The following is a 17,771-nucleotide window of genomic DNA, read 5'->3' on the forward strand; positions in this document are numbered from 1 at the left end:
AACAAATTTCTCTCCTGGTCTCAAGCAAAGAAACTTAGCTATCTTCTTTTTGTAATCCAGGATCATGCTCACATCAATGCAACAAGGGTCCACCATCTACTCCAAGCAGCCCATCTAGTTTCCCAAAAAGATTTCCCTCTCTAAGAGGAACTGAGTCCCACTGTTAACATAGAGAAATGTTCAGGCCCTTCTGCCTAGAGAACAGAAACATCAGGACTGAGGCCCACAGACGAGCGCCAGTACTTCCCTTAGTATGTAAAGAGTAATTTCATCTCATCCTCTTTACACTCTTTGAGGTATCATCAAGAGTTTGGTGAGTGATCTCACCAGCAAAGAAGGCAGCCCTGGGAAACATCAGCGGGTGGAGTGATGCTAGCAACCCTTCCTTGTAAGCACCTTGGGCCTTGACGTGCCACCACATTCCAGTGTACGTGGGGTTCACATGTTCTAGCGTGTGTTTGCATATGCTTCAAAGGCTCCAATTTTGAGCATGTCATTTGACATCCAGTAAATTTTGGCAGGTAAAATGATATCCATCACTTCCCACTTACTTTATTCTCCCAACTTGGTACTCAAACAGAAATAAATCATAAAGGAAAGCAATTGACATGAATGAAGCCATCTGCCACAACAGGTGGTCTAAGGATAAGGAGATTTGGCCATGTGTCCCTTTTCCTTTCAATAGTGGAGAAAGACGTTGTATATGTAGAGGTGGGGTCCTTTAGCGGACGGGATCGTCTATTGCTAAGTAACATGCATTTATTCCATTATTCATATGACTTTATTATCACATCACGTAGATTTCATTTTAAGTAGTGTATCTGTTTCTGCTTATACACAGAAAACCCACAAATCTGTAACCATAACTTATGCTGAGATCCAGCTCAAGGTAAATTTTTTCCAAGAACTTTCTCTTTCTGCTCTCATCTCACAATGACAATTCTAACACTTTGCCCTCATTAGCCTCAATATATGTAAAAGATTCTGTCTTATTGAAAGCAATGAGAATCTGTATTTGATAGGTAAACCAAAATAATAAGAAGGGGTTATATTTTTCTTTTTTTTTTTTTAGTTTTATTTATTTATTTATTTTTTCCCCCAAAGCCCCAGTAGATAGTTGTATGTCATAGCTGCACATCCTTCTAGTTGTTGTATGTGGGACGCGGCCTCAGCATGGCCGGAGAAGCAGTGAGTCAGTGCGCGCCCGGGATCCGAACTCGGGCCGCCAGCAGCAGAGGGAGAGCACTTAACCGCTAAGCCACGGGGCCGGCCTGGGGTTATATTTTTCTAAGGCACAGTTTCTCATCTGCACACTGAGAACTAATACCTGTATTTATCTCGTGGGGTTAATGTGGGGATTAAAGGAGTTACTACACATAAAGTATTTAAAACAGTGCCTGGCATAAAGGTGAAGTCCTCATAAACTTTGAATATTGTATTTTACGTATATCATCTATATTGCACACAAATACATTATTATAAATAAAGTACCATAAAGTCCCTGGGGGAGCAAAACTCTGGTTTCTGTCCTGTATTCACTCTGGTAACAAAGTGGAGTGGTGCGCTGTATCCTTCTTTGGTGAATATTTAGTAAGCAAGTGGATGATGCTTAAGTGGTATTCAAACAAAAAATATTAAATCTTCTATCATCTAATTTTCAGTTAATTTTTATATGTCCACATTCAGCCTAAACTCTAGAAGTCTTAGAACTGTCTAATTACAAGAAAATTAAATTCTTCCTGTTGAATATCTATTATAATGAGAAAAAATTAATCCACAGATGTTTCTGAGCTATAAAATCAACTATAAAAACCAAACAATTTATCTGCAATTTAGGAATTTAAATCAGTTTTATTCGAAGTGCACAGATGTAAAACAATTAACTGTATTAGTCAAAACATACTGCAATACTCAACTCTCGATTGCCATCATGACCAACTGTTACTCATATTTCTAAAGGGTCTAACATTTTCTTCTGTGTTATCTTTCCATGTTTAGAGGCAGAAGAACGCACAAATTGTTCTTTATGTATCAACAACTGAGGATAGCAAACATTTTGGATCGGATGGGACATAAGAAAACAGTTCTATGTATAATGTCAGCAATTCTGAAGTATTTTTTGAATATTCTTAGCTATTACATAATTGATGCTTCAGCCCTTTGCCTGCTGTTCTACTTAGTTCACCAGAAAAAGCCCTTCATCACCTCCTCTCACCTCCAACTCAGTGTAGCTAAAAGTGGACTTTTATATTTTCCCTTTAACCTATATTCTTCTCTGAATGCCCTATTCCCACTAATGACACCATATTCTTTCAGCCGTTTTATCCTGAAACACCAAAGATTTCTGTGAGATGGAGAGACATAGAAAGGCAGTTCAATGTGTGGACTCCCTCCCCTACTACTCGCCATGTAATCTGCTTAACTTCTCTGTGTCTCAAGCTCCTCCTCTGCTTGATGAGGATGATCATAGCACCCTCCTAAGGGTTGTGGGGAGGGTTACATGAGTAATACATTTGAAGGGCTCAGAAGAGTGCCTGGCACATGGTAAGCCTCGGTAAATGTTTGCCATTAGTAGAATCTTTCATCTTCCATACCAACACACCTAACAGATGCCTCTCATATCGATTCAGGCTTCCATCCTCACAGCCATTTCCCTGTCCGGGCCTCTGTGATTCCATCCACTTCCTTATACCAGTCGTGACTCATTCATTCATTTGTTTATTTATTCCCTGGATTTTCAATGAAATATTACAGCATGCCTGAAACTGTCTTAGGCCCTGGGACTGCAAAAGAGAGCAAACAGACCTGATCTCTGCTCCCAGGGAATTAATACTCTAGTACAGGGGTCCACAAACTATAGCCTGTGGACTTAATCTGGCCCACTACCTGTTTTTGTAAATACGGTTTTATTGGGATACTGCAGTCTGCGGCTGCTTTCAGTAATGGCAGTGTTGGGTTGTTGAAAAAAGGTCTGTATGGCCCATAAAGCAAACTGTATACTCTTAAAGTCTGCCAACCCCTGTTCTAGTGGCAAAAATATAGTAAGACTATACATCATTAGACTAAACTTACATCATTAGAGAGTTCATTGTTACGCCGTGGAGTCACCTTATACATACCAGATTAATACTCTTAAAATACGCCTCATCATTCACGTCATTCCCCACACATCTGTCACTTAAGGTGAACTCTCTCTGCCTGTTATTCAGTTTCTATTCTAGTTTCTTAGCCTGTTCTAGTTTCCTTTTCTAGCCTAATCTTCTGCCACCCCATCCCTCAATGCACTCATTCACATAGGCCAATCTCAACTCAGAAGCCTTCCCTGAACGCTCTGCAACTGCTTAGCGTCCTTCCTGTGGACTCCCATAGCTCTAATTTTAGCCCGTGTCACACTGCGTTAACATTGCCTACTTACTAATCTGATCTCCTCAAAACAGCAAGTCCATGAGGCCAAGATTGGGGCCTTCTGTGCTGGGGAATGCTCAGTGCTCAGCACAGTGGCAGACACTCAGCGTGTAAAAAATAATAATAATAAACTTTCTTTAAATGAATGATTATTTACCTCTCTTTGGTTTTCTTCTACTTTTCCCACTGTGTGGACACCCCACCTCACACACATACCTCTCCAAAACCTACTCGTCCTCAGGGCAGAGTAGTATATGTGTGGTTAAAGGAAGAAATGTTAATGAATTAATCTCAAGTGTTAGAAGAATATCATCACAAAGTGAAAAATAACGAATGAAGATTGAGACTTTTTATTCTCTACGTTTCACAAGGTGCCAAAGAAGCCAATGAGAGAAGAAAAAGAAAAATCTAACCTTGCACAAAATCATTCTAATGAAAATATCTCTTGAAATATAACATAAAAGAGTAGTAAAAGGTATTTGAAAGTAATTTTTTAAATATTTGCACACACAGCTAATTGCTTCAGAGGATTGAATAAAATAAAAAGATAAAATAAAAAAGTAAGATAAAAATTCTGAGAGGAATCATATGAAAATCTCTTTTATTTAAGATGTTATTTTTCAAATAAGTTTACAGCATCTGTATTATATTATGCTTAATGTGATTTAAGCTATATTTAATATAAAAATAAATATTTTACCATTGTCTTGTCTGTCTATAAGTCAATGAGATTAATTTTGTTCTTGGCTTTGTTTTTTTCAAGTAGATAAAAATGAACCACTAGATGGTGCAATCATCATGAAAAAGTAATGACGTTAGAGTTTTCTTTTTATATAAAAATTCTTTAATAAGAATTTTTACTATAGTTTTATTTCCTTTATGAAATTGGTAAGACAGTCTATTTTTGTACAAAAGATATTTACATATTTTACGCTCTTTGTGATCTTTAATCATCAAAATCATTATGTAATTCTGTAGCAGGTGACTTCCATATTTTGTTTTTCACCATTTTGAAGAACCTTATACAACTTGGCAAACTTTTTTTGCACAACCATTAAGTTGGATACAATAAGCATATCAATTTTCTTTCGTCGTGACCCATCTAAACACCCTATGTAATGAAATGGCAATCTCCTCAGAGACTTCTGTTTGTTTTTATCATGTTATGTATATGCCTGTGCTTCTATCTCTAAGTTCCAAATAGATGAGCATTTTTGTTTTAAATTCCTCCTAAAGCCAAAGTCTAACAGCTCATCAGTGGTGTGTGACGTCAATTATGAGCTCACCCCCCAGTTCCTCCCCTGCTGGTGTCTGGACCATCTGTGCCACTCACTGGGCCCCTCAGCGCACGCAGCCCAGCGGTGCTCTCCCCCACACACCTCATCTCAGCCGGCCTTCTGCACATCCTATATGACCCAAGATGGTGCTGTGCGCAGAGTAAATACTGAAAAAAAAAAGTTAAAAAATGAATTTTGGTGAAGCATAAATTGGATTAGACTGCCAAATAATAAAGGAAAATATAGGAATTTGAAATGAATATGTTCTTGATAAATATGTGTAGGCAGACACTAAATCATTTTTATTTTAATAAATAATTATTGGGTCGATAAAGAACAAGAAGCCTAGAACAATGCTCCGTATTTTCAATTACATGCACGTCTATTATTTCAGGAGCATTCTCATTCACTGATGACGGGAATGTAAATTGGCACAATTATTATGGAGGGCAGGCTGGAATATGAATCCAATGCCCAGAAGTCATGACAATATTTGAATTTGTCCTAAGGAAATGACCATAGATATGCACAAAGATTTACGTATAAGAGTTTTATCACAATGTTGTTTGTAGAAAGTGGAAAATTAAAAACATATAATACCTCGCACGTGACCACAAGAATAAAGTGTATTTCATCAATTCGGGAAAATAATATTCAACCATCAAATATGAGGCTGGGGAAGAGAAGTTAATGAATATGGAAAGATATTTCTAAATATTATGTTTTATTTATTTTTTTTAAAAGGGTATTTATAGGGAGTTCTATTTGTGGAAGTATAGGAGATTATATACCCTGAACAATCCTCCCAAATGAAAATACTCAAACTGAATAAAATATAAAATGTATACTTTCACAACCTGTTCCCTAAAGTAAAAACAATACATTTTTGGAGCAGAATGAAATGAAAGCAAGACTAGAAAGTAAGCATCAAAGTTGGATTCCTCCCTGAGTTCCTGCTAGTCCCTGGAGCTCTGTGCACTTACCCGTTGAGGGCTGCACAGGTGGCAGTGGACCCAACTCAGGCTAAGGACTGTCGGAGGGCGTTATCTAACAGGAGACTCCTCACGGGCCTGGGACCCCCAAGAGCCACACCCTCTGTGTAAGAATAAATGAAAAATAAGCCCCATCTTACACAAGGAGAAAGCTGGAAATCTGCCTATCTTGAACTTGGGACTAGTTGAAGGGGAGAGCTGTGAAAAAGCAAAGGGCTAAGAAGAGCCAAGACACCCCTGAACAGAAAACCAAACAGCAGAACTTGCCATCCTAGATATCGAGACCTGTTAGCCGGAGAAATTAAGACAGTGTGATATCGGCACAAGGTTAGACCAACAGATTAGTGGAACAGGAGAGAGAGGCAGAGGCTGTGCATAAACGGACATGGCCTGTCAGTGGAGAAGGATGAACTATTCAATAAAGAGTGCTGGGTCTATTGGTTATCCATGTGGAAAACTGTAATCGGATCTCTACCCCATGTCAAACACAAAAAATAATTTCAGATGTATTAAGACAAATGTAAAAGGAAAAAGCTATAATAGTTTTAGGAAACAACATAAAATAATGTCTTTCTGATCTCGGAATAGGGAAAGATTTGTTTTGTTTGTTTGTTTGTGAGGAAGATCAGCCCTGAGCTAACATCCATGCCAATCCTCCTCTTTTTGCTGAGGAAGACTGGCCCTGGGCTAACATCCGTGCCCATCTTCCTCCACTTTATACGGGCCGCAGCCACAGCATGGTCTGACAATCGGTGCCTCGCTGCGCGCCGGGGATCCAAACCCAGGCCGCCAGCAGCGGAGTGCACGCACTTAACCGCTACGCCAGGGGGCCGGCCCAAGGGAAAGATTTCTCAAGTAAGTCGCAAAAAAATGCAAACCATAAACGAAAATATTGAAATTTCAACTACACAAAAAATATGAACTTCTGCCATCAAGTTATATGGCATGACAGTAAACGCAACAGCTGCACGCATCCACATGGGTGGATCCCAAAAGCATAATCCTGAGTGAAACGCGGTCGGTGAGTATATACAAGATCATTGCATTATATGAAGTGTAAAAACAAGCAAAACTAAAACCTCTCTCTTCTTCTAGGAGTGTTACGGCGGCAGTTCTTACATGCACGTCTTTAATCCATTTTGAGTTAATTTTTGTGAGCAATGTAAGATAGGGGTCTAGTTTCATTCTTTTACATGTGAATATCCAATTTTCTCAGCTTTACTGATGTTAAAATTTGCTTAGAAGAAGTAGTGGAAAGATAGATGCTAAGTGCTGGAAAAAGGTCAGCATCACCGTGGTCAGAAGTTACAAGTGATTTTGATTTTCTTCTTTGTATTTCCTCTCAATTTTACGAAGCTCTTACCTATTGTTTCTATAAAATGATAAAGATTGTTAATAATGTTTGTGGAAAGAGCGATCATCATCCTTACCTCCTCCTCTATGTGGTATATAATGTATCTACAGGTTGATCCACTTAGAGGGGACTGTATGAGCTGCCTTTAATTCGCAGAATCTGTGAGGATTCTTCCAGCCAAAAGAAAAAATAGAATTTATGATACTTCTGTTTTCTGCCTGCCTCATCTTGACTTGCTCTCGTTAGAAACTGTACTGTTGGTGACACTTTTCAACAACCCAGCAGTGCTGTTAATGTCATCTATGTCTCTAGTTTACCAGTAAATAAAGACCATTGTAATGAACTGAGAGCACGTGTGACCCAGGACTCATGATGTATTCGTAAAGGAAAATTACTTTTGTTTCTCACTCTCTTTTTAAACCTGCTTAAGAGGAGTCATCCTTTTCTTGGTCCTTAAAACATTAAAACATCGGGAGGTCCGTTGAATTTTCTGCTTCGACTTGACTAATAGACACTTTAATTCACAAATACACTCTCAATTCATTAACTCAAAGGGTCCACTTCAAAATACTAACAACACTTCACTCTTCAAGGCTGTTGCCCTAACCCAGCCCCAGCTTATCACATGAACGGCAGGTTTCAGAAGGAGGTATGACGGCTACTGCTGTCTCTCCCCAGCCTAGTGGTTTCTGCCTCCGCACCTCACCACATCCTGGAACCGGCTTCCTTAATTCGCACCGTTGTCTGATTGCTTAGTGCTCTCTGGGCCTGGCCGGGATTGAAAGCTAACCTTTTCTCTCATGTGCCCTTAGTGCAGGATTGCCAGATTTAGGGAAAAAAGTAATACTGGACACCCAGATAAATTTGAATTCCAGATAAACAACAAATAATTTTTTACTATATCTCAAATAATGCTTGTCTGAAATTCAAGTATTGCATAAGACATACTAAAACATTATCCCTGGTTTATCTGACATTTAAATTTAATTAGGTGCCCTGCATTTTATCTTCAGTGGGTCCATCAGAGACTCCCCTGCTGGGCGCCCCCCAATATCACTCTCTAAACCCAGACCAGGGCCGGCCCCGTGGCTTGGTGGTTGGGTGCTCGCGCTCTGCTGCTGGTGGCCCGGGTTCGGATCCTGGGCGCACACTGACGCGCCGCTTCTCTGGCCGTGCTGGGGCCGCGTCCCACATGCAGCAGCTGGAGGGATGTGCCGCTATGACATGTAGCTATCTACTGGGGCTTTGGGGGAAAAAATAAATAAATAAATAAAATTATAAAATTATAAACCCAGACCAGATCTCTCTGTGAACTGGGTACCTCCCTTACCCCCAGATTCTGCCCCGCCATAAACTGACTGCCTCTTAGTGCCGGGGTCTCTTCAGCTACCAGAACACACTCTGGGAAAGATCCTTTTTTCTTTTTTTGGTGAGGAGGACTGGCCCAGAGCTAACATCTGTTGCCAATCTTCCTCTTTTTGCTTCAGGAAGATGGTCCCTGAGCTAACATCTGTGCCTATCTTCCTCTATTTTGTATATGGGACGCTGCCACAGCACGGCTTGATAAGCAGTGTGTAGGTCCACACCCAGGATCTGAACCCTCGAACGCTGGGCCGCCAAAGCACAGCACACGAACTTAACCCCTACATCACCAGGCTGGCCCCAAAGATCCATTTTATGTGTTCCCAAGCTGATCCTAACTCAGCATGCCACAACCTGTCCTCGGGATCCACTACCATTTGCCTCAGCTCTGGAGGGCCTGCAGTTCCTTCTGCAGCCCCAGGGCCTAGGGCTACGTGTTCACCAATGTCAGGGAGCAATTATCAAGCTGAACTTCTTTTCTCTAGGCTTGAGGTTAGAAGACAGCAACTCCGTTCCCAGCCTTCCCCCTTGGTGGTGGTGTGGAGGTGGGGAGAGGAACTTACAATGCTGTTTTGTCCAAAGAAATGATTCTCATAATGTTCTCTTTCAATTTCCACATGCTGAACCTCTTTAAATCCTTGATTGCAGTCCAGTAACCCCCTAACCAGTTATTTTTTTTTTTTGACAATTTTTTTCAACTTTTTCCTTTGACAATTTGGATCTTCGTAGTTTGAATCACAATTCGCTTTGATATATAAAATCTTTTCCATCTTGGAACCTCAGTCCAAATTGCCAAGTTAACATCAGGATGCCACACAGGTGTACATCCATCTCTGCTCAAGTGCTCAAATCAGGCCGTCTTCTTTCTTGACCTGCAGCTGTGACTGTCCCTCGGGGTGGAAAGGAGCATTCTGCACGGAGACAGTTTCTACCTGTGACCCTGAACACGACCCTCCACACAACTGTAGCAAAGGAGCCACTTGTGTGTCGTTGCCTCACGGATACACCTGTCATTGCCCTCTAGGAACCACTGGACTCTACTGTGAACAAGGTGGGGCAGAATTTCAACTCACGCCATCCACAAATTTAACTAGATTAATTTCCTTTGGGGAAAGTAAAATGAAATACCTATAAAAATAAGAGTCTGCTCTCTTCTCTCCCCAGTATATTTCACAGATAAAATAGTACTCAAAGTTCAGTAGTGCAAAAGTACAGCTTTATTTCTAGAATTGCTTTATTAACTCTAAACCCCCTGTCTGTTTAGTCTAGACGTTTTGTGCTAAATGCAGCCCAATCAAGTGAGCTTAGGTCCATAGCTCAATTCCAGAACAAGTTTCCATCTTTGAACTTCTCCCTTCTGTACCTTCCCCTTGACTCAGAACCCTCAGGAGTACCACAAGGCAGGTACATCAGCTCAAGTGCGGAAGAAGAGAACTTTGAGGGGAGAAATGGCCCCAAGTCCAGTGGGAACAATAAGGAGCTTTCAATTTTCTAGGTCTCATCTGCTTTCCTGTTCTTCCCTGTACTTTATGACTGATAATATCCTCCCCACCAGGCAGTCTCCTGAGCGCTCCCCACGTGGGCTGTAGGGTACTTCCAGATCTCAGCTATCTCCCCTTTGCTAAAGATCTTCTGGATTTCCTTCTCATTACAGACACACTGTAGGGTGGGAGGAGGGTAGGTGGAGCAGGGCAGTCTTGTTCCTTCTCTCCTAAATAGAGATGGATCAAAGTCATCCTTGACTGTCCTCCTCATAGCCAGATAGCACAAACTCATCTACACGGACTACCACACAGCTAACACCGGCAAGGGAAGGATTGTGGTTCTCTACTGCCCATCATCCCCACATTGCAAGCAAGAACCCCACATGCATTTCATGCGTTCATCTCCTCCGTAATTTCCCTGACTGCCTTCCCCAGCCCAGCCCTCTTCTAGGCGAGATGGATGGGAGCGTTAGTGGAATGCAGCCACCTTTAAATCTCCTCAATCACACCAGAATCCTCTGCTAAAGCTCTAAGAACTCCAAGGGCGAAAAACGACCACAAAACCCACGGTCTAAATGGGGACATTGGAAAAGGGGGCGATGGAGAAAACCAGAAAAGCCTGTGCAGTTTCATGTCTCAAGTCACACATCTTCCATAACTCAGTACTTCATATTTCATATTGTCATATTTGGTGTATCACAGCAAAGGTGGTATAAAAGAAGACCTTCATAACACCATACTCAGAGTCCTAAAAATTCACTGGTGTAACAGGCGCAGCTGTGTTACTGTGAGGCTAACAGCATGGCCTGAGGGAACCTGCCTGGTCAGTCAGTCAGACTCCCCCTGCCCAACCCCAGTGAGCCCCGCTCCTGCTTCAGTTTGCTGCCACCTGGTGGCTGTGGTCCTCTTCAGCTTAAATATCAATAGGGATGATTCTGGATCTTGGGGCTGGTCGGGACTTCCAGAACAGTGTGGCGGGGAATTCAGGAAACTGCCAGTTAAGGAATCAGAGGGATTAAGCCAGAGAAATAAGGGGACATGGGAATCCACCTGCTATCTCCTGGCTTCCTGAGACTGGATAACCTACTATTTCTCTATCCTACCTCACCCTCCACCTGGAGGGTAAAGCCGTAGCCTCTACTTCCCCTGTTTAGGAACAGAGGCTGGGGTAGGAGCACAGAAGCTAATCACCATTGTGTTACATGCACCTGTGCATAATGTGGGGTTTACTGTAATGTCACATTCATATGCATGGTAAGAACAAATTTAATCTCTCTCACATCACTTCATCAAATATATTAATGCAAACACTTTTCATCCTATGTTCTTTGAGATTCTATGTGTGTTTAACTCTCCTCCAAAACTCAAAAGTGTTGATAAACAGAAGACTTTCGAGAGTTGGAATGCTAGTGATTTACTGAAAGAAATTTTTAGTCATGTCATAAGGTGTGACTATGAAATAATGAGATGGAGTCTTGTGTCTGGCTTACGGAAGTCAGTCTCTTTCATAAAGACATTAGAGACAGATCTTGATCTTTAAAAATTGGCAGTTCTTAGTCCCTGGAATATGCCACATTCTCTCCTGGAATAAGGATTTTACACATTCTTTCCTCTGCCTACAATGCTTCCATCTTTCCCTCCACACACGGCTAACACTTATTTGTCCTTCAGATTTCAACTCAGACCTTACTCCTTTAGAGAAGCCTTCCCTGAATCTCTCTCATAAAACTGAGGGCAGCGACCATGCCTGTTTTTGTCCATTGTTGTTGGATCTCTAGAACCCATCATATAGTGCAGAGCAAAAGATATCTGTTATACATTTTAACTTAAAAGTTCTAAAATAATAAAAACTGATTGTGATAGTTTTCAAGAAATAGTTCTTGACTTCAGTGAACAGCAAAGTACTCAAAACTTTGCTGAGATTGTGCACCTCTATTATTCCCCAAAGAACAGCTATTAGAAACTGAAAGAAATAACTGGACAAGTTAACATAAGTCTAGTGATAATAACCATAGAGCAAGCCAGGTTTTTGAATCTTAAAGGCTCAAATAATGAAAGCCTGCGGGATTAACTCAAAGCTTGTTTGGGGGTGTGTGTGTATGTATCTAAGTAGATGATATTGGTATGTATACAAACAGATATTATAGAGAGATGACATAGGTAGGTAAAGAGAGAGAAAGAGAGATAATAGACAGAGAAATAGTGACAGTAATGAAATTATTTCATAGAAAGAGAGTCTAGAATGTTTGATAAAAGGTGCCAGAAAAATTGTGTCATTCTCAGAATTCTAAATACAAAGTTGACTAAAGAAATAAGAGTTTGGCTCCTTTAAAAGAAAAGTTATAGAGGGCCGGCCCGGTGGTGCTAGCAGTTAAGCGTGCGTGCTCTGCAGCACTGGCCCGGGGTTCGCCGGTTCAGATCCCGGGGGCGCACCGACACACCACTTGTCAAGCCATGCTGTGGCGGCATCCCATATAAAGTGGAGGAAGATGGGCACGGATGTTAGCCCAGGGCCAGTCTTCCTCAGCAAAAAAAGAGGAGGATTGGCAGATGTTAGCACAGGGCTGATCTCTTCACACAAAAAAAAAAGTTATAGAAAATTATATCATAAATGCAGTTGTTTTGATGCGAAAAATTATTACGTGGGGGATGGGACTATAGAGTTTTACATTCTCAAAGTTATTTTTCTATAATAAAGTTGATTTTAAGAACTATAAACTATATTTGTGGTGAAGGAAAAATAACGGAGAGAGAGTTTGATCAGAAATGACAAAAACTTAAATCTATAGAAGGTCTGTTTTCCTTACTTCCATTGACTTGGCAATTTTCCAATATAGTTGCTACAGTACTAAAATTTAATTGAAAAAACAAAACAGATAGCAATCAGGCCACTAAGACCGGGCAGCAGTGCACTCCTGTGCCTTGTCAATGGATGCATTTTTCTTATTCCCATAGTTTGTTCCCAGTCGCATCATAACCAATGGCCATCTGTGACAGGCAATCATAATTTCTACTCAGTTGACCAAGGTAAGGGCCCTTAGAATGTAGAAGAAGAGGTTCAATTCACCTTTATTGTGTTATAAACTGGTATATAAATTACCAAGATGATATCCAGTACCAGCATCCTTACACTTACAAATTCCTAACTAATATGTGCTCTTTCCTTCTTCCTCTTCTGTTTCCTCATTCCAAGAAACCTGAGGTCTTGAAAAGGAAATCAGTTTGACTGTACACCTGCCAAGTTTTATGGCCATCTTTATTGTAAATAAGCCCGACCACCAATAAGAATCAAAACTCAAGTTCATAATCTCTGAATGACAAGAAATCAAAATGCAATTGATTGGCAAACCTAAAGAAGCTGTGGTGGGTAAGGATGGCTAAAGTATGTCATTTGCCTCAAAATACTGCCTAGCATTAGTATTCTTCGTTCTTTTCTCCTCCCCTTGGAGCAATGTGTGTCTTATTTGCTAATTCGTTAACATTGTTTTCTAGTTCCAGACCAAGTGTTGGAATACAGCCTTAATAAGATAGACGGGTGCTCTGCCTCCATAGAAATCACATCCTAATAGGAGGCAGGCAAATTACACGTACATCAATCAATGAGGACAAATACAGATTGAGTTAATGCCATAAAGGAAATAAAGGGGAAGAGGAGATGGAAAGTCATTGGAAGAGTAGGTTTTAGGTGGGATGGTCAGGAAAGGCCTCCAAATGACATCTGAGCTGATGTCTAGCAAGAATGAGCCATGTGTGAAAGCACGAGGGGCGAGGCCTTAGGCCGAGGCTAAATCTAGAAACAGCAAAATAATGTTACATGTTTGATGGAGGGAAAGGCAGCCAGTTTTCCCAGCATAGGAGATGGCATCATAAGATGAACTTGGCAAGGCAAGCAGAAGCCAGACCAGGTAGAGCCTTGGAAAACATGGTAAAGAATTTTAGTTTCATGCTAAGAAAATAAGAAGCTCCTGAAGATTGTAAATATGAGCCTAAGAAGTGGAAAACTGTAGTTTAAGTCCTGCTGCTTCTAGTAACCAGCAATTCAGTGTCTGCTGCGTCATTATCTCTGAACCTCAGTTTCATTATCTGTAAAATGGCAATATTAAGTGTGCCAGCTGCTCCCCATTTGCCCCACCCTCCCGCATTGCACTCTCACCCTCCCCCTGCTCTGTACTCTAGAGGCCCTCTCAGATGGATTGTGTCCATGGGCACACTTTCAGTTGAGTTTGGCCGATAGAAGTCACCAGCAGGAGATCAGAGGACAAGAGGAGAGTGAGACAGGGTATTTATTCCCCTAGACTGCTCACCACTAGGTCGCCAAAATTTACCTTTACCCAAGGACACAGCTTCTTTCAGGAGGTCCTCACCTTCTTCAACTTCAGGCCTAGGAGTGGAAACAGCTCCCCATGGAGACTAACTCCAAGGTACCATTCTATCTCCGGTTATTTTCCTAAACCCTGCCCACACCTTTGTAAATGGTCCTTTTAGGCTGTTCTTTTCAAATTGCCCTAGATGAGTGCGCCATCTGTTTACTGCCGGGACCCTCGCTGATGTGTGAGTATCATTTTGCCTACCTAACAGAATTCATATGAGGTAATGTATATAAAAGTTCTTTATTACGTATAAAGTGCTATAAAACATAGAGTATTATTTTATCCCCTTGTTTTCAAGATCCAGAACTCAGACCAACATTCTTAATAAAATAATTCAACTATATTATAGATTAAATACACATTTTGGTGTAGGAAGTTCCAGGGGTGTAGAATCATAGGCCATTACCAATCATCTTCTAGTCTAACAGTACCAATTTATAAGTGAGGAAACGAATGCTCAGAGAAGTGAAATGAGGTACCAAAAGTCTCAGAATCAAGTCTCCTGACTCTCAATCCAGTTATTAGTGGGTACTTACTAATGAGTTAGTAAATATAAGCTCAGTATATCACAACAAGTTCAAAAAGACTCTACTTTTAGATCTTGCCAGTCCCTTGTAATGGCCGTTCCTTAAGTAAATAAGGCATAGGAACTAATGATGCAGAAGTAACATTTATCAACAACTATCATACTCCAGTTGTCTAAGAAAGCCCAATAGAGGGGAACAGAATCATTAAAAACCAAATAACTTCACAACTAAAATCTGTATTTAAATAAGGTTAGGGTTGAAAAGATCCTTTAAAATCACCTAATTCCAACTCTTTTACCTTGAAAGAAGTGAAAATCAAAACTATGAATGAGCTGGACTGAGAGTTTAGGTCTTCACTGCCAATCCAGTGAGTTTCCCACTACACAGAACTGGTTATATTTCATAATCTAAATATAAAAACTAGCAGTCACATGAAATAATTAGAAACTTGTGCAGTCTATGGTATGCAAAACTGGTTAATAAAATGTCCTTCTCCCAGTATGTTAAATAGTTTTAAGTATTTTAAAGTGTGTGTACATACCCGGGGGAACATTTCTATGCCAACGTTATAATTTAAGTAGTGAAATCTGATTTCATCTCTCCCTTACTCTTAAGATGTATGACTAATGGGAAAAGTGATCTTTCAAGTCCCTTACAACATCCACCTATAGCTGACAGGAAGAAAAATCCATTTAAAGACAAGCGAAGGAGAAATCCTGATTGGCATATTTTCTTTTCACTCTGGCCCTACCTCACACTCCTTGGAATCCCACTGAGCTTTGGTGTTGCGATAAGTAAAACAACACAGGCCACTTGAATCCAGTGGCTTTAAGGGTCACAGGCACCAAAAGTGATTCAAGATATCTGAGCCCAGTTCCAGAAGTGCAGGAATCCACAATGTTCACGTTGTCTGATCCAGGAACCAGCTCACATGTGTGTTCTTTAAACACCTCAGGGCCCTAAGCCAAGTCTAAAAATTAAACTGAACATGAAGGAGGGTTGTCAGCAAACAGTAGCATCTGGGTTGGATATTTCACAAGGACTATTGATCTTAATTTAAAAAGAAATCATAATGGGATAAACCAAGGTAGAATATTTTGCAATCCACATTGGTCATTAAAATATTCTAGCAGGATTTTGTTTTACAAATATTTTGCAAGATAGACAATATGTCCAGTGTTTTTTCTCAGACACTCAAATCTTGCTCGTTTGCTTTTTTGTGTGTGTTAGAATTTATGATTTACAACTACACATATAACCTTTCTTGAATCATAAAATCTCTTCTCTCAATTGACTTTTCCCCACATTGTTGGTAAATTGCTTTTTTTCTTAGAATAGTTTTAATACTACTAAATTCTAGCTATCGCATATCATTGACATCTAGCCAAATGAGATTCCATATTATGTGTGTTTTTAACTTTTAGCCTAGAAAATATTGAAAATGTTTTCATTTTTCTTACATTCTTTGCATCCATGGTGTAATTTTCCTTCCACTCATTTCTCATTCCCTAAGGTAAAGAAACCCACACACAAGCTGGCATTTTGAATGAAACAGGCAAATTGTTCAAGCTACTTAGACAATCTCTTGATGCCAAGGATACTTCATGGTCCGCCCAGCCCTGGTTTTCACTGAAATTAAATCAAGCAATTCCAAGCACTATCAGATAGGGTACCTCCTTTCAAAGAGCTGACAATTTAGGTGGAGAGCAGGCAAATGTCTATGAAAATTAAATAGTAATGTGTAATTTAAATAATGGTTCAGGGAAAAGAGGAAGAAATATCCCAGGGTATTGAATGCTTTAATTGCTAGACACAATACAAATGACACAATACAAGCATTACTTCTGCCTACTGGGACCTGAGTAGGCATTAGAAAGCGATGAAATTAAATTAGGTATCAAAGGATGGGTGAGCTTTGGACAGACCCCTACTGGATGGTGAGGTAGCTCTCCTAAGAGAACCACGTCAGCAAAGCATGGCAAAGAATGGAAGGATGCACTTGCAAATGTGAGTAAATCTCTTCATATGAAAAGGGAATTTATACCAGGTAAGGTCTAAATTATTAAAATACCTCTGAGAACAGAAGAGAAGAGACCAATGTAAGGAACACCAGATAAAAACTCAACAGGACTTGCTTGCTGAGCTAGAGGGTGTGCCTTTCACATAAATCATGCTCAATTAACATTTGTGAAGTGGGTGATGATCATTTAAGATTTAAAACCTGGATGACACACGTGTATAATCAATGTAGTCTCCCAGGCCTTCTGTAAATAAGTCTTTGAGACTCCTGAAACAGCCATAAATCTTCCTACACAAGTTACTTGACTCAGTGGCTGACTTTATTATTTATGACATTTCCAAATAGGGTAAGAGAGAGCTCACAGTAAAAGATATATACATTTGAAAAGTAGCCAAGATGGTGGTAGAAAGACAAAATATGCCCTCCTCCCAAGGAAAGAAAAGAAAGAGAGGAGAAGAGAAGGGGAGAGACTGGAAGGAAAGGACAAGCAAGACAAAACAAGGCTGCTCTAAAACACAGGATGCAACTGAATATAAAATTAGCTTTCAGTTTCCTGGAAGTCAAAGTAAAACATAAAATACAATAGGTTACTACTCAGTTATGGCCTAACAAAGACAGCATCACAGTCACCACATTAAGGACGGAGGGCTGTGTCCTGGCACTGAACTACAATAAAATGTATTGAGCAAGCTCCAATTAAAAAAAAAATGAAATTAAACAGCATAATATATGTTATTTTTGAAGACAATTTTTTAGAAAATGAAGAGACATTATGTATATGGCCATTTCTTATGTTGACACACAATTAAGTCTCAGAGTGTAATATTAAGCCATAGTTTGTAAAGATAATTATGTTAAAGCTAAATGAATAGATTTCTAATGATCTGGCATGTGTAGGGGAGGAAGAAGTATCCCTCTACCCTCTAGGTCCTTCTGGCTGGTCCAAGAATTAAATTGACATGAGACAGAATAACAGGAGA

The 17,771-nt window shown here is 40.2% G+C and overlaps 1 protein-coding gene across 1 annotated transcript in view; it reads left to right on the forward strand.

Annotated features, from left to right (window-relative positions):
* EYS (eyes shut homolog) overlaps positions 1 to 17,771 on the forward strand; it is a 1,424,867-nt gene that overhangs the window by 1,381,257 nt on the left and 25,839 nt on the right. The window contains exon 38 of the mRNA XM_058554077.1: positions 9,269 to 9,441. Within this exon, the coding sequence (XP_058410060.1) occupies positions 9,269 to 9,441 (173 nt within the window). The remainder of the gene's footprint in view (positions 1 to 9,268; positions 9,442 to 17,771) is intronic.

This window comes from Diceros bicornis, chromosome 14, assembly GCF_020826845.1.
Source record: "Diceros bicornis minor isolate mBicDic1 chromosome 14, mDicBic1.mat.cur, whole genome shotgun sequence".
Classification (NCBI taxonomy): domain Eukaryota; kingdom Metazoa; phylum Chordata; class Mammalia; order Perissodactyla; family Rhinocerotidae; genus Diceros; species Diceros bicornis.